The sequence below is a fragment of the Notolepis coatsorum genome, assembly GCF_963971535.1.
Source record: "Notolepis coatsorum genome assembly, chromosome: 2".
In the NCBI taxonomy this organism is placed as follows: domain Eukaryota; kingdom Metazoa; phylum Chordata; class Actinopteri; order Aulopiformes; family Paralepididae; genus Notolepis; species Notolepis coatsorum.
In genome coordinates, this window is record NC_140166.1 from 200,387,537 (window position 1) to 200,409,281 (window position 21,745).

At 38.7% G+C, this 21,745-nt stretch overlaps 1 protein-coding gene across 1 annotated transcript; it reads right to left on the bottom strand.

Moving 5' to 3' along the window:
* Positions 1–350: 350 nt before the first annotated feature.
* Positions 351–18,863, bottom strand: LOC311223692 (vitellogenin-like; the record flags this gene model as incomplete). The annotated part of the gene is made up of 32 exons (XM_084308464.1): positions 351–476; positions 586–747; positions 841–1,006; positions 1,703–1,797; positions 2,042–2,136; positions 2,232–2,412; positions 2,535–2,658; positions 2,771–2,906; positions 3,038–3,192; positions 3,538–3,744; positions 3,846–3,929; positions 4,013–4,054; positions 4,176–4,432; positions 5,852–6,050; positions 6,140–6,242; positions 6,359–6,544; positions 6,636–6,729; positions 7,320–7,506; positions 7,583–7,702; positions 7,785–7,886; positions 7,992–8,116; positions 8,208–8,305; positions 8,402–8,616; positions 8,699–8,920; positions 9,593–9,758; positions 9,845–10,002; positions 10,097–10,247; positions 10,344–10,486; positions 12,348–12,509; positions 12,595–12,846; positions 12,934–13,085; positions 18,683–18,863. The coding sequence occupies 32 exons, from the start codon at positions 18,861–18,863 to the stop codon at positions 367–369; spliced, it is 4,830 nt and encodes a 1,609-aa protein (XP_084164590.1). The 3' UTR covers positions 351–366.
* Positions 18,864–21,745: the final 2,882 nt, after the last annotated feature.

Genomic DNA, 21,745 nt, shown 5'->3' on the forward strand with positions numbered 1-21,745 from the left:
TTCGCAGAGCATCAAATACATTATACAGAGGATGGCCTTCAAAAAAAAGAATAGAGTTCAGTTTAGTCCTTGTTCGCTTGGCTATAGTGATCTCCAAGTGTGGATTTGTGTGTGAAAGTAACAAATATAAAATCTAAGGAGGAAAATGGGGTGGAGATAGCAAGAGCTGTCTTTGAATGAACATACTGTAATCTGATAGGAAGTCTGATCATGGTTCCATGCATAGTTGTATCCTTAGTTTTTATTATCTGTAATACCCTTGATAGTTAGCATGTTTGAAGAAACTTTCAGACAGTTTACTTTGCGATATTGCTTGACATTTATTTAATGTACATTAAAATAAAATGCGACAGAAGACGATGGAAATCAAGCACACGGAGTGGTGCAGCTACAGGCCACGTGGGCTTCTGTTGTTTCCCTCAGGTCAACACTCTTCTCATAGATGTTGGTCCGACCCTCAGAGGTCAGGCTAGTACCTGGAATGGGGGTTGAGAGTAAAGCGATTAGGGACTGTGGCATTTAGTGTGAATTTACATTAGATCCTGTAGTTCTATTCAGTAAAACAGCTGTGCTTTATTGACTCACCGACAGGCAGGCAGTGGAAGCCAACAGTGACAGGAGTGGTCCTCACTGGGAAGCAACCATTCAGGCAACGCAGCACAGGCTCAACAGAGTAGCATTTGGACACCACGCCATGGACGTTCATCTGCTTCTCCAGCTTCACAGATTGAAGCTTCATACGGCATTCTGGAATGGAGAGGTATGTAAAAACAGTGATCTTGATTGATCCGTTTCATTCCATGCTGACCAACGAGACGCTAAGAAGCCTTTAAGTCTTACCAGTGGCGTCACGGCAGCTCTCAGATGACAGAACCCAGGAATGAGCATAGCTGACGGCGCTCTTGGTCAGGCGTCCGTTAGGTGTGCGGTACTCCTGTCTGACTTCCCCATCAGCCTTTCCACAGAGTCCACAAGTCTGTCCCTTCATCCAGTCCACAACTTGAACCTGTATGGACAGACCAAACGGCACATTAGATTCTAATTTAACTGAATCTTTGATTTATCTCCAGATGGGATCCAAATGATTGTTCTTCATTCTGTGATTATGAGCTGTCCTGAATTGTGCTGTTTAACCATCTTTTTTGACAGATCATACAATAACATTTCTAACAATTTTCTAATCGATCTTCATTTGAATACTCCAATATCAATTTCCTAAAATCCCAAGATCTAATAAATAAAGAATAAATAAATAAATAAATTATATATATATATATGCAATATTGTGTTGACTGCTGTAGTATGTTGGTCATGTTAAATAAAAAGTACATTAATGTAACTGCTTTGGGGTCAATTATTAATGTAAACATTAATATGTTTTATAATGCACTAGGTTAGTGGATTCCTTTTTTATTTATTTGTATTAATTAATTAATTAATTTACAGCATTAGTTCTCTGAGAATCTCTTTCATATCCAAGAAAAATTGGTATTGTAACTGGAATATCCCTAACCGAATCCATATAGAATCTAATCAAATTGCAAAACAAATTGGGACCTTGTGAATTGGAATCAAATCAATTCAGGAAATCAGTGGTGATACCCAACACAGTTACACACTTCTGGAAACATTCACATTTAATTAATTCTCTATCGAAGCAAAAAAAATGTAATTTTACTTGAATCCATAGTTTTCCTTTTACCTTCCATGAGTTCCTATCTAAGTAGACTTCATGGAGACCATGGCTTGGAGCTTGGAGAGAGATGCCTCCATCCTTCTGTCTGATCTGGATTGCACCTTTAAGTAAAAAGCAGTTGCATTTTTATTTATTTATATATATATATTATATTTAAATATGAGCATATGTAGTACGTTTAATTTAAATTTTTGTTTCGTCACAGTGTAGGATGTGTTGTAGCTGCATGGTCATTAAGTGTGAGAAATGTTGCCTGATAAAAGTCATAATGTATAGTTTAGTTAAGGGAATAATATTTGAATTAATTATCTGCTTGTTGAAGGTAGAATGCATATTTATAGAAACCTGTAGGATGCTGGTATGGAAGGTTGATGATGGGAATTTCTATTCCATTAACCTTTACAACCACATCATCATTCTTAGGGTACATGTCAATATCACTAGAAATGCAGAAATGAAAAAGTGTTACTTAAGTTATAATATTTATTATAGTTACTTATCATATAAATTTGTTTTTTGTTTTTTGAGTACTCACATGTTAGCAATTTGCACATTGATATGGTTTTGTTCAATGTGATTCTTCTTCAGCAAAACAAGGAATTTAAGTTCTTCAGTGCAGTCCTGAGCCAACACTTGGTAGCAAGAGAGTGGCATCTCATTCCGGTATTTTACGTTGTTGAAGGTAGTCAGTGTGTCTCTGACAAAACTACATTCAGCTGAAATGTAATAGAAATAGCTTGTATTCACTTAACACTGACTGGCCTGGACACTTCAAATTTTTAATAATAATTGGTAAATGCATTCTATAGAAAACCATAAGATTGGCTAAATGTATCACCTGTACCAGCCTTAGCGACCAGGTATTGGATATGGTCAACAATGTTGTCATCAAAGGGGACGAGACCAGCGATCTTCTTGAGTGGCATAGCGAATGGGAGATGCACAGGTAACTTATAGGTCCTCTGAAAGAACCATACATGCATGATGATTAGAGAGCAGGGTATAAACATTAAAAAAAAATATATATATATATATGGCTTCTATGATTCAGGAGTTAAATGTAGTTCCTCATACTGTAGGTGATTTAAAGAAGACGTCCAGGGTCTTCTCAGATGTTGTAACCACAGAGAGTGACAGCTGCTTCCCACTGTTGACCTCATCCACTTTGATCAGACCAGGAAGATAGTAGCTACTAGGGATGTACTCTGCACTGTAAAAGGCATTTTACACAAACAACAGCATTGTACTTTGTACATAACAGCGGCGGGAATAATGACAAAAACACTGGGGGAACACATCTACAAATTGTATGTACTGTAATGAGGTCGTAAGTAACCTTACATCTTTGCATATTTATCTGCATAGGATAAAAGAATGCTGGGCAGTTTGTCCCAAGACGTCCTCAGGCGGACTGCAGGGCTCTGTCCCACCAGACCAGTCTCAGCTGTGAACATGGTGTCGTATTGCTTACAGTCCGCCCCCCAGGCGAGCTTGGCCTATTGGGGTAAAGATGTGCAAAATATCACTGTTCATTCAATCCATGTATACATAACTGATGACTACTTTATACTGAAAAGGCTATTTATACACGTGTGTGTGTGTGTGTGTGTGTGTGTGTGCGTGCGTGTGTGTGTGTGTGCGTGCGTGCGTGTGTGTGTGTGTGTGTGTGTGTGTGTGTGTGTGTAAACTACAGATGAGTCGGTCACAGCCTTTAGCTCAGCTGGTTAGTGCGGCCACCTGTGGATCCTATGGTCCCAGGATCAAATCCACTCGGTTTCATTATATAATATATATGATTATATATATAATGATAGGATCATACATTAAAAAAAAGATCTTACTGTAACTTTGTGCATGCTGAGCTGCACACCATCAGCACACAACTTCCAGGGGTCACTCTCAGCCAAAGTAACTACAATGATCTGCACTCTGCGAGTATCCTTGTCCAGGTAGGCAGTGATTTGGATTCCCTCCATCACATTGTCTGCTCTCACAACACGGAAGAGGATCGTCACGGCAGGAGCAACAGCGCTGGCCAGGAATGTATTCTGAGAACACAAATGATGTTTAAAGAATATTAATTAATGTGCAAACTTGCAATGTGAGAACACCGCTTTGGGTTTTAAAGTCAAAGACTGTAAAGGTCCACCTGTTGGTAGATGGCCTCAAAACTGGAAGCACTGCTTCTGCTTCTGGAGACTCTGGCCTGGGAAGTGGCTTGAGAGACAACAGCCTGGAGAAAAAAAGCATGAAAGAACCTTATTATACATGTACTGTATAAATCATAGAGCATATTGTCACAGAGCAAGAGCCTACCTGCTTCTTGTGGTTCTTCTCAAAATTGTAGATAATCTCAGCCTGTTTGAAATCAGAAATATTTTTGTCAGATTTCACCCTTTGTACACTGTGATGAGAGGAGATTGAACACTCTCTATATTCTTTTACTCTTTATTTTTTGGAAAGAATCTTGAAGCGTTACCTTTGAGAGATGAGACCTGGAGGAACTAGAAGAACTGCTTCTGCTGCTGCTGCTGATGCTCCTCGCAGATGAGGAACTCGAGGAACTGCTTGAAGATCTGATGCCGTTCTTCAGACCAGGAACCAGGATTTTCTTGAGCTTCTTCAAGACTGGTATTGCTTCGATTTCGTCTTCGCTCAGGGTGATCTGTTTGATGATCTTCTCTGCAGCCTTTGGTCCAACTTGAATCTCCATCTCCAGCTTCTCAATGGCTTCACCTGGAACTGAAAAACACATGTTACTAACACTTGTTCTTATATTTGTAATGTAGTGGTAGTAGTAGTTTATTCAGTCACCACACAATACAATATACAATCATTTAACAATCTTTGAATCAGGCAGTGACTGAAAAGGTACAGACTGAAGCATAATGCTTATATATCCCTGTCCTATATTCTTAACTAAATTAAGACTCCAAAACAGTATTCTAAAAGAAAATAACAAAACAATTATTCACATTTGTAATCTTCAAAAATAGCTATACAAACCATTTTCTTTAAAAACCAAAAGCAAAACTCATTCTTAAATGTATATCAGCATTGTTCCACAAGTTAAGCCCAACAATAGAAATACACCTTTTAATCCCTTTCTTAGCTTTTTTAACAGTACATTTATGCATATGTAATTACACCCCGCACCAACCAAGATATATTATTTACATTGTATCTGTTGTGTTTTAATTTGTCCGTCCACCAAGATATCTTCACAATCAATCAAAATAGACCGATGAACAAAAGGCCTGAATGTTCGGTGGGACAGAAATGTATGTATAACCTTGCTCTGATTGGCTTGAGGATGGTACGTGGCTTATGACAATATTCTATATAACTCCACAGCAGTTTGTCCAGTTAACATCTAGGTTTTTATGCTAAGTACAGATAAGGATGCATGTCTGTAAAGTTATTAAAATGTTTGATCAAAAGTGTTTTCCATAAATTCCAAGAATTTATCTCTTATTTTTTTTGTCATTTTTGTGAAACTTGTGTACACAATTATTATTCATAATCTAAATGTGTATATTGTATGTTGGATGTTGTATGTTGTGGGTGTCGCCTAATGATAATTGCTTTTTTTTTTTTTATATCTTTTTCCCCCTCCATTTTCCTCCGATTTTCTCCCATCCCAATGTTAGTCGTTATGCCAATTCCCAATCCCCTTCCTGGTCGCTGCGCACTTACCCCCCACAGTCGGTCTGGGAGAGTGGAGGCTATCACGTGCTTCCTCCGACACACGTCCAGCCAATCAACCGCTTATTTTCACCTGGCAGCACGGACTCTCACTGAGAGCGTGTAACGTGTGGAAGGATCACACTACCGCCCTTAGATCCTATCCGCGCTTAGCAGGCGCCCCGACCGAACTGTAGGAGTCGCTGTTTACAACGACCCGGACCCACCCCGCCAGCTTCTCCCACCCTCTAATACTGCCAATTGTATTAGTGTGAACGGCCAGCCAAGCTGGTGACAACCCCGGAGCTGTGAGCTGGATTCGAACAGGCGAATCCAGTGTCTCCGGGGGTTGGTGACAAACGCAATCTCCGTTACGCCACCTGACCGCTCGCTTATGACTCAGTTCTATGACAAGTTACAAAACGTGTAATCCTCTGACATATTTTAAAGCTGTGTATGTTTAATACTTGCCAGGTCTCACAGCGACAGTAACATAATGCTTTCCAATCAGTCTGTAGAAAGGAGAGTCTTTGATGAAGGCGGCATTCTCAGAGGCTACCTTAACACAGTTATTAAGTCCCATAATTCTGGCATAGTAGGTCTTCTTAAACACAGCTTTTTTGGTCTCGACAGTCGGTTTGAAGTTGGCTGAAGAATTAATGATTTTTGACTGAAAAGGGTAGAAGAAAGAAGATAAATGGTATGATAACATGTCAACACGTGTAACTATTATCTCTGGAAACGGTATGTAAGACTCACCTGGCTACTAGCAAGAGAAAAGGTGGTTTGGGTTGGGATGATGGGCATGATGCTGGCAGCAGGGAGATCCTCCACATTTCTTGCTATAGCAAGAGTTTCAAACCTGTTGAAGGAATACATTGTTTTCTCTTGAATGGGGGACGTTTGAAGTGTCTATGTGTCTAGTGTCTAATGGAAGACATGTTCTATGTCTTGAAGTGTGTAAAGCAACAGACTTACTTCACAGCTGCAACGTGTTTAGGTATAGAAACAGGCAGTGCCTCGATCTTGAAGTTTCCTTTGTTGATGTCAAGTCTTGCCACAATCTTTGCGGGCAGAATAGAGGTGACTTTAGCTTTGGCCAACAGAGTAGCCTGGATCAAGGCGGTATTTACTCCCATCACAGCAAACGAATGCACTGCAACACTAAAAGAGGAAAGGTATACATTACATGTAATGATATTTAGATAATGTGATTGTTGTTTAGGACAATTGTAATACCAAAGGTCATACCCACCTTGGTTTGACTTCAGTCTCAAGTCTCACGTCTGTGTTCAGCAGGTGAGCAATGTGGAAGGGTTCTTGCAAAGCTGGTTCCATGATGGCCTTAACTACCAAAACAAATGTAAAAGCATGTCTCACTTCTTAGCATGATTACATCCCCAACTCACTGCCTCTTTTACATACGCAGGATGCCTGATTACTTTTACCAACGGATTTCCAGTTCCTCTGGAAACCAATAATTGTATTAAGTGTAGAATGCACCGGCGAGCTAGCCAGATGCATGGAGGATCGGGATGACTGGAAGCACCGATGGAGGGCCCGTCCGAGGACGACCTAGATGATGTAGGGGGGGGGGGGGGGGGGGGGACTATGGGGGGAGGTAGAGCAGTCATCTGTTAATCCAGAGGTTCCCAGTTCGATTCCCGCTCCTCCCGGGCAGAGTGTCGAAGTGTCCTTGAGCAAGACCCCTAACTGCTCCCGACGAGCAGGTTGGCTCCTTGCATGGTTGCCTCTGCCGTCGGTGTGTGAATGTGTGAGTGAATGGGTAATATGTGAGGGACAAATGGTAAAGCGCTTTGGATAAAAGCTGCTATATAAATGCACCATTTACCATTTATGCTAATTCAATGAATTGTCCTGAACTACACTGAGCCTGCAGCAGACTAAATAGGGCATATCCTCGTTTGTAATGACTTACCTCTGACAGATGCCGCAGCCACTGCAGCTGTATACAGACTGAGCTCCATGGGCAAGCCAGCAGCCGTGGGCAGGATGCGACGCACCTCAGCAGCCAGAACAGCTTTAGCGTATTTGAAAGAGAATCCAGACAGCAGTGTCTGCAGTGTGTCCTTTCCATAGGCCTTAGCAGAGGGTCCAGTGGCAAACTGCAAAGAAAGGATATTTAGCGTCGTTGTCATACTTCAAATTGTCTTAAGGTGAAAAGATTGTCTTGACATTTACCGCAATGGCTTGTTCAACAATAGGTTTGTCAATGTTGGCAAAGGCAATTTCCTGTCCGAATACTTTCACATATACAGAAGCCAGAGGCTGGCTGGTTGGCAAAGATCTCCACTGGGACAGCTGTGGAAAGAGAGGATAGCATATAAGTTACTTATCTGTCACAGCCTTCTGTTTGTGAAGCATAATGTTTCTGTTTGCTTACAGCCCTGATGACACTCTTCATCTTGGTGATTCTGTCAACATTCTCTGTAACCATTGGGTTTTTCAGAAGGGCCTCCTGCAGTCCCTCAGTTCTTACTCCAATCTGAATGAAATGCAACATGTTAAAAAATATATATATATTTAAACTGATCTCATAATACAAATTTGTTTGTGAATGTTTTGCGGTTAGATTTGCAAATAGTTTTACCTCAAGAACATCAGCAGCAGCTCCAGATAGGTAGGCACGGACTTTAGCTACAACAGATCTGGGCAAAATGGTGGCAGCATCATTGATGTAGTAAGCAGTGGCAGCAGCACCAATCATCAAGGGCTCTTACAAAGAGTGAAGTAAAATACAGTTAGATTAATATATCATACGGGGGGGACTAGCAATGTGATATCCAACTGACAATGTGATCGTTACCATTGTAGACTTCCAGGTGGAGAGCTTTGCTGAAGCGATAGTTTTGTCTATCCAGTTTGGGGCCAAGGATTCTGAGAGCCACGTTGCAAGCTGCAGCACTGCAATGAAATTATGTAATTAATGTATTACTTAATTAATATGTCAATTAATTTAGGTAGAATCCATGATGTATTAGGTTGAAGCTGTGCTCTTACAGTGCTGGGTGGACAGCTGTAGACTTAGCCAAGGACTTCATGTGAGAATAAGTGAAGCTAGCCACCTGTAGGTTCTCTTCTGTCTTCAGAACATTGGCAAGAGTAGTCACCAGACCCATCGGTGGCTTTGCCTCAAACAGCACAATGCAAGCAAGCATGCGGAGCTCTGGATGGAGAGTCTTGTGCGTGAACAACCGAACAGCCACTTGATGAATCTAAATCATGAGAGAAAAGACACCAAAGAGTCCTTACTACTGTGTCACTGCATAGATCCTTCAATATCAGAAATGTACAGACCATTCTGGGTTGCTTCTTTGCGATGTTCCTCAAGGCTAAAATGGCGTGAGCGTGGACTCTCGTAGGCAGAGCAGCAGCTGCCGCAGTTCCGAATAGGGGTAGGACCTTCATGATTGGCTTAAGGCTTGATGGATGGCCAGAGTTGCCCAGAACTTTGAGAAGAAGGATGATCTCCTCAATTGCATTCCTTGCAACAGCGTCCACAATTTTCTCATGGATGGGCTGTAAAGTATAAATAAAAATGGTAAAAGGTGCATTTATATAACAGCTTTTATCCAAAGCGCTTTACAATTTGTTCCTCACATTTTACCCATTCACTCACACATCGATGGCGGAGGCCAACCTGCTCATCGGGAGCCACTAGGGGTTAAGTGTCTTGCTCAAGGACACTTCGACACGCTGCCCGGGAGGAGCGGGAATTGAACCGTGACCCTCCGAATTACCAGATCCAACATTGGCAATTTAGGAAAACAAAGACCCTCTTACCCTCATAACTTTCGTAAGGCAGATGGACGTCCCAGCACAGTATTTGGCAACCATGGTACCATAGCCAAGCAAAAGCACTTCATGCAGAATAGGGTTTTCCTGCATTTTGCCGGTGAATGCAAGTTTCTAGAAGAGTACACGTTCAAGGTTTGTTTTATTTGTCACATAAGGTACATGCACATTACAGTGACATGCTTGGTTCTGTATGAGCCTCCTGAGATTGTGCTTCATACAGTAAAACATTTAAAAGAATAAAGACTAAACAGTAAACAAAATATACAATATAGAAAACGAAAGTACAAAATGCAAACAAAAATGCATAAGACTCTAGTTGTAAAAGAGTTATTTCATACCTTGAATCTTAAAGACTGTCTTACAAGTTATGCGCTAGTTTGAAATTGTACCCACCTTAACAAGCTTGATAGTCTGCAGGTCAGCTGTCGTCATGTGCACAGCTGCGACCAATGCCTGGACTGCTTCAGCATTAGTAATCTCATCGGCAATGTACTTCTCCTCGATGAAGCCCAAAGCAAGTGGAGTTCCAATGACAGGGATAGCATCCAGTAACCATTGTCTATAAAAATTGCAAGGGAATTAAATAATACAGGTACGTGTATATACACTTCTTACTTTGTTATATATTCACACCCTGAAAATCACCTGAAAGCAGGTCTCATCTTGTACCGAGTCCAGATCATCTTAATGTCCTCAAGGCTGGCCATTCGCAGGAGCTGAATGAGCTCCACAAACTTCAGAGGTGCATCTTCGTGGACCTTTTCCACAGGGTTGGTGACCAGATATTTCAGAAGCTCCACAATCTAAGAATAGGAAATCAAGTCCAGTCATTTGAATTGGCCTAATTGTCCAGCACCACTTTTTCATCTATACTTGGAAATCAATGTGACACAATACCTGAGCCCTCGGGTTGATTATCTTAATGAGCTGAATAGGTGTCTGGAGTAGTTCAGATGCAAACTTGTACTTCAGGGATCCCCGGTGTATGTACTCTGCTTTGACGGGTACCACTGGGATCTCTTGAATCTCACGGAAGACCAAGGTTTGTCTTAAAATAATAAATGGGGGTGGGGGGGGGGGGGGATCAGTCCGAGATCAGAAAATGCAAAATATTGCCACAGTTTCATATTCTGTAACAGCTTACTTTGTCTCCATCTGAGCTGCACCGTTCCTCTCTTTGATGGGTGAAAACTGAATCAGTTCATTGACAGTTGCCTTCATAATCAGGACACCAGTGGCTGATGTTTGCTTCAAGACGTAGTTGTATGCTACAGCCCCCATTAGGTTGTTTGTGGTCTGTGTAAAGAAGCCATGTAGTTGCTTTATTACTTTACATATTACATATATATTTACTGCATATATATATACATATTTGTCTGAATATACCTGCATATAACCCCTCTATATACTTACTTATACACCTGCATATAACCCATAGCTCTGTATGATAGCATGTACAATAATGCTGTATATATCATATATATTAGGGATGTCCGATATTGGCATTCAAATGTATCGGAAATTATCGGTATCGGTTTTCAATTATTATTATTATAATATTTTTTTTACATTTATTTAACCTTTATTTAAACGGGCCTTAAATGTCTCCAGCGTAGGGGCAGATCGAATCTCCAGGGGAAGCTGGTTCCATAGTTTGGGGGCTACGGCCTTGAAGGAGCGGGGGGGGGGGGGGGGACCAGCCGAGCCTGGTTGGAGGATCTTAGTCACATATATATCACATATATATCTATCCAGTATCCATCGACACCTGTCTGTATTTACCTGCACATAGTCCTTTTACATATCTGTAGATGCTATATTTATATCTGTACACATCCTACTCTTACTAGTTATGCTGCTGGCCAGTATGACTACTACCATACTGTCTTTACAGTATCTGTATCACAATACACATTATGCTACAACTCTGTACATACATCTGATTTGCACTACACACACAAAGTAGTACTTTTTTAATAACCTCTTAACCTGCAATGGCCATTTTGGCCATTTTAGTTTTAGTTTTTGAGGACTGCATACTTTTTTTGCAAACCAAAACAACATACTTTATACTTATAGCACATGAATGAGCCTGGTGTCTTTCGAAAGATGAAAACAAATAATTAACTTTTAGTGCTAACGTAATAGAGTAACATAGGTCTGAACTTGTAGAAAAACTTGTTTTCTTGTAGGAGTCGCTGTTTACAACGACCAGATTACCACCCACCGGCTTCCCTCCCGCTGACGCTGCCAATTGTGTCAGTATGACGACCAGCCAAGCCGGTGGCACCGCTGACAGCTGGATTCGATACCAGTGTCTCTGCGGTGGTAGACAGACGCTTAGTCCGCTGCGCTACCCGGCCGCCCCCTTACTCAAGTTTTTCTGTAGTAGTTAGTAGTCCAGAGGTAGTATTTCCCCAGAAGGTGGTATGGCTTACAAACGGACCCATAGCCTGAAGCCTTATGTAGTACATGTCCAAATTTCATAAAGATCCATTCAGAAATGAGTGATTAGGAGTGATTTTGGTAAACTGTGTACAAAATAAAAACTGAGTTTTCTCATAGACTTCAATTCATTCGGCTGTTTTTCTCTTCCTGTTTTCGCTCGTTAGTTTTTTTTTGTTTTTTTAGATTCATACATCCCCACGTGGGTTATCATTGGAAAGCCACACTCATTGGCTACAAAAATCCACAATCATTTTCGAGATCGGATCTAGATTGGCGGAACTACTGCGCCAAGAGTTGGGAGTGGTATTTTGTGCAATACCGTGTACTTTGCACAAGCCTCAAATACCGGCATGTAACTCGAGAACCGCTGAACGGATTTAGTCGGATTTTGTTGCTATCGACAGGCAACAAATAAGGCTTCAATTCGATATATATATTGTATTACAAAATATGCACCCCGAGCCACTAGGGGTCGCCAAAGTGCCGGTGGGCAAATCATCCTAAAAACGTCCCGCCGGCGGGTCGGCGCATACTAAGAGTATTTTTTAACCCAGTTTAATCACCTGTACGTTGCTGTTGCACTTTACTGCTACATTTGCACTTATTTTCGTTGTAGTGTATAATGACAATACATTTGAATCTAATCTAATCTTTACTATAATATATAATATTATGACAAAAAAAAGGATTTTGAACTGACCTGCTGGCACTCAACACATGTCTCGGTGTAAGCCAAGCCAATGTCCTTCATGATCCTCTCTTGGCATTTGTTCAAGTCCTTGGTCTTGGTCAAGAAGATGCGCTCTGACTTTACATCCTCATGGGCGGCATACAGGGTTTTGCACACACCCTGAATTCCAGCCTACATACAACAAGGTCAAGTATGACTTGGTCGCTCTATCATTCTAGTCTGAATTTGAAATCGGCATTTGGAAATAACATCTTACCTCCTGCACCTCGTAGACATTACGTGTCTTCTTGATGTTGAGTTGAAGGACATTAAGGATTCCTCTGTAGATATTCAACACAGTTTTTGTGATAGTGCGAGGGGCATAGATCTTTCCCACAAAACCGTGGGTATAATCAAACTTGATGGGAGTCAGGAGCTGAGTGGCCAGCGCTGCAGTGAGGTTAGTGGCTGGGACAAAAGCATCTTTGCCCACGATGCCAGTAAACTGAAAAAGCTCAGGATCCACAAGCTATGGAATAAAAATGACATTGTTTACAGCATTGTTTAATACACATACATTCAGCTTTTTGTTGGAGCATTATATTTGTACATGTACCTTAAGCAAGTAGGTACTCGGGGCAACGTAATTGATGAGGACCTTGCTGCTGACTTTTACCCCGGCCTTTGCCAGACCTTCCTCTGGCAGGCCACCCATGATAATTGCATCATAGTTGTACACGTATGTCTTATTGCCAGCAAAATCAGGGGCTGAAAGAGTAATTCATTATGCACACAAAGACACCAGAAGACAGTTGCAGTGGTCAACCATTTAATCTCATCTCATCTTCAGTGAAGAGTTAAAGAGCTCTTCAGCCAACAAGTGCTCCTCTTGTGCTACAATAGCAAACTCCTCCCTGTGGCCTTGATTAAAAACATCAACAACAAAGATTTGAACAAAAGAAACAATACCGTACACCTGTAGGCGTTTGAAAATGTAAATGTTTTTGTAAGGGTAATTTGCTTTTCTTTAGTATAAAGTGTAATCCAAAAGTATTTAGATTAAATTACAATTGTTTTATAATCCAAGGGATTACGTTACTTACAGAAATCACCATGTAATATGTATGTAAATGTTTTTGTAAGGGTAATTTGCTTTTCTTTAGTATAAAGTGTAATCCAAAAGTATTTAGATTAAATTACAATTGTTTTATAATCCAAGGGATTACGTTACTTATTACAGAAATCACCATGTAATTTGTATTCAGTAACTGACTACATTTCAGTAAGTAATCTGACCCAACTCTGTTTATACAAGACACCAAAATGCACCCTACAGCAATATTGACCCACATTATATAAACATTGACATGAGGCAAATTATAAGCAGGCAGTCCGTGACAAACCATCAAACTATGCCATAGATATACAGATTATACTATAGTTTGTACTTACCAAGGTAATGTTTACTGGCTAGAAAGAAAGAAATGACATAGAAGTTAGCCTATATCCAGCATACAAATGGTCAATTCCTCCATTTCCCCTTTGCTAACTCATCTGATGCTAGTTCGGTGCCATTGTAGTTGTAAATTAAACTCTTTCAATCAGTGTTCCATTTATGTTGCTAATAGATAGAGCTGATTGGTTTAATCCTGGACCCTAGAGAATAGCATATAATATAATCCAATTCTCCATTTTTGCACAAACTCAAATGATAAAATTAGGGCAAAATGTATCATGGAAATTATCATGATACATTTAGCCCCTATTTGATGTTCAAAAATGGAGTTTGTGAAAAAATGGAGAATTGGAGAATAAAGCAATAAAGTAAAAAGAGGACGCTTTAGAATTAAGTATAGTATCATCTGTGTAAAATGAAATTTTCACGTCACTGGGGTAATTTATTGAGCTAATAGATATGCCAACAACATCTTGTTCCACCTTATTCCCTATCTGCTCACAAATAGTAGGAATAGCACTTTTATAAAAATGATAGAAATTGAACCCTTGCACTGAAGTATACCATATAAGTCCATTTAGAATATGTTTGAACAGTCCATGTGTTTGCAGTTTTAAAATCAATCCAAATAATTTGGTGTGATTAGTGTGAATGTGATATATCACCAGAAAGTACTCAGCCTCTACTCTCTTTAAATATGAATGAACACAATACTCTAACTCACCATCTTTAGGTAATACATTTTAAAAACATTGTTCCTCTGAAAATGTCAAACAGACGTAAAGGTTCTTTGTCTGAGCTACTCAATTGTTCAAACACCCCTTGTATACCCTTTGCTAGTAACAAGGCCTGGATTTAAATTGATATAATGTGTCATGGTGGAGTTAGGACAATGTTATCCTAGTTAAACAGTTTCTCAGGCACTTTAGGAAGTGAGAATTCTACTCACCCACAAGGGTCAGAGTCAGGGCAAGCACAAGCGCTCTCATGGCTGATGGGGCTGCGTGAGTCCAGTCTCAGACAGACACAACAACTAAACATACCATACAGGTATGATTTCAAATCAGTCCTGACAATATTTCAGGGAGGACAGTGATTGGATAGATTGACATTTAATACTTGGACAATGCTTGGTTTTTGGGCAGAGTGGGAGGGATGGTGTTTGAATCAATGCAATGAAGGTTGGGGTCATCTGTGCACCTGTCACCAGTATGCCAGGTCAGTGTCAGTTTTGCAGTGGTTGTGCATGGGAAAAGGTTTGTGTGTGTGTGTGTGTGTGTGTGTGTGTGTGTGTGTGTGTGTGTGTGTGTGTGTGTGTGTGTGTGTGTGTGTGTGTGTGTGTGTGTGTGTGTGTGTGTGTGTGTGTGTGTGTGTGTGTGTGTGTAAACCATTCAATAAGTTGTAAATCATTTTTTATTAACCTGTTTCCTGCTGTTTTTTTTTATATTGTATTCACAGTATAGGTTATATGCGTATGCAGAAGCTGTGGGTTTATTTACCCAAATTCATGCTTTTATGCTGTTTTCTGTCACTTCATGCTCAACTGATGTTGATTCTCCTGATTGAGAAGAGTATATCAATACACACACTTCCCAATACATTTTTCGCAATTGTATTGCAGAAGAATACAATTTTATTTTGTACATTCATTACACACTTCTATACCATTTAAAACCCATGAAAGTACGTGGCATGACACTATAATTTCTTTGAAAAGAGGTTTCAAAGTTAAAATAACAGCACAGTCACAGAAGCTGTTTGCTCACTTTATCTCTCTTTATATGGTCAAGGTGACCATTGTTTCCAATGACATTTCATCATGTTTTGACGTTAGCAATTGTCAAGCAGATTTACACAAACAATTGACCCGTCGTAAATACGAATTAGATCATGCCTAGGGGTGGTTGTTAGGCCCGAGGCGCAGCCGAGGGTCGTTAGACCCCCCTAGGCATGATCTAATTCGTATAACACACGACTTCAAGTGATGTAATGTCTTTTATACAATGGCCGAATTCATCCAACCTTATTGCTATACAATAAACACAGTAATTGAAGCATAATGGAGATTTATTCACAAAACCATCCGCAGAAAAAGTAGGTAAAAAAAATTGCCTCTGTGTCTAGAAGCAGGTGCGGTGCTTCAAAGCATGCCATCTAACAACAAACTTCATATAAATCCTGCAATGTATTATTGTTTTGACAATGGGTCATGACAAGCCAATTACATAATCCAACATTGTGTAAACAACTAACATATTCCAGTTAACGGTATCTTTTTTAAATGATTCGTTATGAATATATCCATACTTCCATTGTGTCCGGGACATCCAGTGAAATCGCTTCGTGCAACAGTGTCCTTTTGCAGAGGAAGGTTGCTACAAAGCATGCCATTTAACAGTGAAGTTACCGGTTGTTATTTGATTGATTGATTGAAAATGTTATTAACAGATTGCAGAATGGGTACAATACAGTACAGCTCAATACACACAATTGTCAAGGGAATGCAGACCAGAGAAAGACTTTCGTCTTGTTTACATCAGGGTCCCCCATTTTCAATGCATCATAACATATATGACATACAGATAGACAGTGCTACATCTATACATAGGTTGCTACAAAGCATGCCATCTAACAGTGAAGTTAGCGGTTGTTATTTGATTGATTGATTGATTGATTGAAAATTATATTAACAGTGAAATGACAGTGTCCTTTAATCCAACATTGTGTAAGCAACTAACACATTCCACGTGACTTTATCGTTTTTGAATGAGTCGTTATGACAATATCAATACATCCATTCATAAAGATTATTGTCCGCCATCTTGGTTTCATTCATAAAAACACAAACGGCGGAGTGATTAGGAAAAAATAAATCGGTTGTGGGCGGGTACTGGGATCACGTGGAGTGTGTTATGAGAAATAACAATGTCTGAAAGAAGTGTTTTAGCCAATCAGAATCAAGACATTTGCATGCCATTGTAAGACAATAAACCACATGGACACAATATTGATACAAAGCCACAAGGGGTGTCTTGTACGCAAGCAACAGTGCATACAATTCTGGGAGGTTGTGGTGGAAAGATGTTTTGCAACATGTTCAACACACTTTTCATTTTTGAATGATCTGTCTGTTCTTATCTGTCCTTCTGTTGCCATATAAATGTCATTCCATTGTCCCCACGCCCTGCAAAATATCCTATATTTATATGACTGTAGGATATTTTGCAATATAAATGTTGGATCAGTTTGAAAACATTATTGGCGTTGATAATTATGCTTAAAACAATGAACTACCTAGTCCTACCTATTTATCTATCAAACGTAACTTAGTTACACTGATTCTTTTTTTAATCTCTAGTTGAGGTTACGGTTTAGATGTGAAGTCTCCAGTAAGGTTAAATGAATACTCCAACATTTTGGGAAATACACAGACAAGAAGATAGATATCAATTTCATCTCTATATGTCCAGTACAGAGATAGATGTGGTTGCATACTATAGCGGCTAGCCTATAGCTTAGCACAAGAACTGGAAGCAAGGGCAATCTGATATAGCCTAGCTCTGTCAAAAGTGAAGAAATACATCTTCCAGACTTCCAACAACTTATTTACATGTTGTATCTTGTGTATTTACCATGTTCTGTCTTGTTTACATGTTGTATCTTGTGTATTTACCATGTTCTGTCTTGTTTACATGTTGTATCTTGTGTATTTACCATGTGTTCTGTCTTATTTACACATGTGTATTTACCACATGTTCTGTCTTATTTACATATTGTATCTTGTGTATTTACCATGTTCTGTCTTATTTACATGCTGTATCTTGTGTATTTACCATGTGTTCTGACTCCCACACATATTTCTATTTTCAGATGATAAACCAAATGTAGGACATACATGTCTACACTCTATGACAGCTCCCCCACTTCCAGAATTGGCACTACAAAACTGCCCATTAATTATGTAATAAGAAATTGTCCATCTATCCAACAATGGAAAGCTTGTATCCCACAATGTAAAGCATATTTTGTTACTTGTGTTGCAGTTTTTGTTAGTTCAATTTTGTTTCACATTGTCAATTGAAACCAATTCTGATCTATGACATAATTAGAAAAATAAATGTTTGACTCATAATGTTCAAAGATCTGGTGGGCCATTACAATACTAACCTATTGTATAGGATGATCCTTAACCACTCTCACTTCAAGCTAGATATTAGTGAGACAACCCTTTGTGAATTTGCTCCTTAAGACAAGTTGTATAGTCAACCTGGGGTTTGGGACCCTGTAGGCTGGTTGTAAGATTAATTTGGGGAGTTGCAAAAAGATATATAAATACATTATACATTTTGGAATCTTTGGTTTAGATGCTTTTACTTTTACAATAATAAATTCACACTTAAAGTCACACATTAGCTAAATGGCCTGAGAATGGGAGAATAAAAATCATTATTTGGTGTCAAAGGTATGCACAAACAGAGCACCCTTAAAATGAATATCCCTGTAACCCTTGGACAATTTAAATCCATGATTGCAAACCATTCAGTCTAATTTTTCAAGTAATTTAGGTTATTAGATTACAGTGAAAGGTTTAAATGTTTGGCATGCTTACATGTCAGCAATTTTCACGTTAATGTGGTTCTGTTCCAAGAGTGACGTCCTTCTTCAGCAGAACCATGAATTTCAGTTCTGGGGTGCAGCCCTGCGCCAACACTTGGCAGCAGGAGAGGGGCATCTCATTCTTGTAAAGTTGGAAGTTCTGAGGTAGTGGTGGCGTCACAGTGGTGTGGACTGTGAAAAAGAGGGATATTCTCATTAGCCTTTTGAAGGTTCAAACAATAAGCGTCACAGAGAAGCCTTAATTAATGGAGTAGTGTTGATGTTACATACAGTCAATAGATGCAGCGGCTACAGCAGTGGTATACAAGCAGAGCTTCATGGGCAAACAGAGCCGTGGGCATGATGCCACGCACCTCAGCGGCCAGAATAGGCTTAGCGTAATACCAGGAGATACCAGACAGCAGAGCCTCCAAAGCCTTTATGCCATAAGTCTGCACACCAGGGCCAGTGACAAGCTGCAGGAAAACAAACATTGCTTCTTTGACAACAGACTTGCAATAATAATAATAACAATGAATAATAATATAGTAATTTCTCATACCTCAATAACCCGATCAATGGTAACCGTGTCAATGTTGGCAAATGCAATTTCCTGTCCAAATAATTTCATATACTGTACATAAAAACAGGAAGCTAGGGAGGGACTTGTCATGGATACTGATTGGCGTTTACACTTACAGTAGCCAATAATGCTGAATGTGCATTACATATGACGCATTACAGTATTAGCAATGTTCTTTCGCAACGTTACGCAACATTAGTAACATTAGCTAGCAAGCTAACATTGAACTTAAAATTTTTCTTTTATTAAAGAAGCCTAGCACTAGCTTAGTTACAATGTGCTGTAAATGTCATTCTAGAAAGCATTTCATTAGATGCTAAATTAGTATATACACCCCTGTGTGCAGGATGACTCATCACCTTTATTTTTTTCCCCCCAGGAAATTAAAAACTCTAAAATACCATTAATATAGTAACTTTCTTTGTCATTGTTGGGGAAAATACTGGTGTATAAGTGACAAGCAGTACTTATGTCATAAAATAACATAAACATCTATTTTGATTTCATGGGGCCTTTAAACCCATGAAACCCTCAACCCATATTGGCTTATGTGTTTCAAAATTGTGATTTGAATTCAAGTGATATCTTTGTCTCCTTCAAAAACATTAAATCCTTACAATGAACAGAGCACCCTATGGGAACATTGTGACGCGCATCATATAATAATTCAGTTCCACATCCAGAATGTATACTTTGAAACTATTTATTCTTTCACTTAATGAAACACACGTACATACAGTACATAAACTAATACTGTAGCGATCTTGCGTTACTTGCGCTCTTACAATACTTGCGCTCTTGCGTAAAATGTCAACACAAGTGAAAAGGCGAATGAAAAAGGCGAATGAAATCCCATTATGAACACTACTATTGCCGCCAAACCCCAGTGAACACGCCCACCACCACCTAAAGTAACAGTGCAACTAACAATACAACACCATAAACCATAGAGAATACTGAAACTTACATATATGGCTCCTACATTGCCTTTTAAACAAAATAACTAAATATGCCATCATGCCCCAATGTAAATAAGACAAACTGAACAAGACTCTGAAGAGATGTCATAGATGTACGAGGTTACTGGTTAAGTTAACCTGGCCCTTGTGATGCAGCTATCTCAATGTCCACGTTGCAAATATTTGCCTTATTTTTCATAACACAGTACATTTAACTTAATGTGTTAAAGCAAAACTTTTTAACCACTGGTATTAACCACATAAAAGTACATAAAACTCGATGCGACTTCAAATTACAAGGAAAATGTATTTACTTATTATTGGTTTAAATTTACCTGGAGCCACTGCATCCCTCAAACCATTGTATTAATTAAACAAACTAATGGTACACAAACACACTTTACGCAAGATTAAGCCAAGCCTTATGATGACAGAAAAAACTTGTTGTGTTTTAAATCTATGCTTTATTGATTGATTATATTTTAGATTTAATTCTATTAGGCTTTATGTGTGGTATTTACATAATATTTTGGTGACTACCATGATATTGTCATCTGTATCAAGGTTTAAATGTTTAAATTAGATGATACCATATGATTTAAGTAAAATAAATCAAACTACCATGACTTTTTGTAAGGTTCTGCTCTCTCTCTCCTGATAACTCAGTATGTGGCTCAATGCTGACACCTGCTGTTACTATTGTCCTGAGAATAACTTGAGAAAACATGATTTGCCAACATGTGTTTTGGGATTCCAACTGCATGACTTTCTATATACTGCATCATCATACAGTATCATATACTGTATCATCTATATACTGTATCATCAAATATATCTTAGTTGATTTCTACTCAAATATAATGTAGTACACTACACACACAGACAAATGCACATCATTGAAAAAAATACAAATGAAACGAATTTGTTTTAAAACTATGCTTTATTGATATATTTTCTATTATAATATATAATACAATTATATATATATGTATTCTACCCCATATTTTATTTATTAAATCGTGTTATTGAATGTTATACTATTGTATAATTAATAACCTATGCAATTTTCAAACTGTATCAAACTGCCTTCAACTATAGGAATGTGTTGAATTATGTTTTGTATTATCTTTATTTGTTCATCTCTTATAGCCAAAGTAAATAATATACTTGATTTTTTTTTAAATATTTACATACATTCATATTCAGATGTGTAAAGTAATGAATTACATTTACTGTATGTAATTAGTAATTACAGATCATTACAGTAGCACTATAAGTACTTAATGGACATTTTCAGATAAAAAAAAACGTTTAGAATATATTACTTGAGAAAATTCAATTTCTAAATCCGGATTTTTTTGGCAGTCAGAGTTGTATGTTGAGTTTTTTTTGTGTGGAGATTTTCAGTTTTGCAGGATTTTTGGAGAAAGCATGGCACTTATCCTATACAATTTTATATGAATTCCTCTTGTTTCTTTGTTTACATGCATTGCTTACAGCTTGTTGTATTACGTTTTATTTATTTTTATTTTGTTGTGGCCATCTTGGTCTATATAAATTATTGTTAATGTCAAGTATACTATTATAATACTTATTGTGTATGTGTCTTGTAAGCCCATAAGGGCTGAGCATACACCTGTATGTAAGACACGAAAATAAAAAACATCAATCAATCAGAATAAATTCAAAATTACAGTTTAAGAATAAAATCAAACGTTTGAGATTAATGTCAACATTTTGAGAATAAAGTCAAAGGAATCAAATATGTCCCATTTCACTCTCCATACTAGGATTGTCGCAGCATGTGATTTGTTGACACTAGACAGAGCCATAG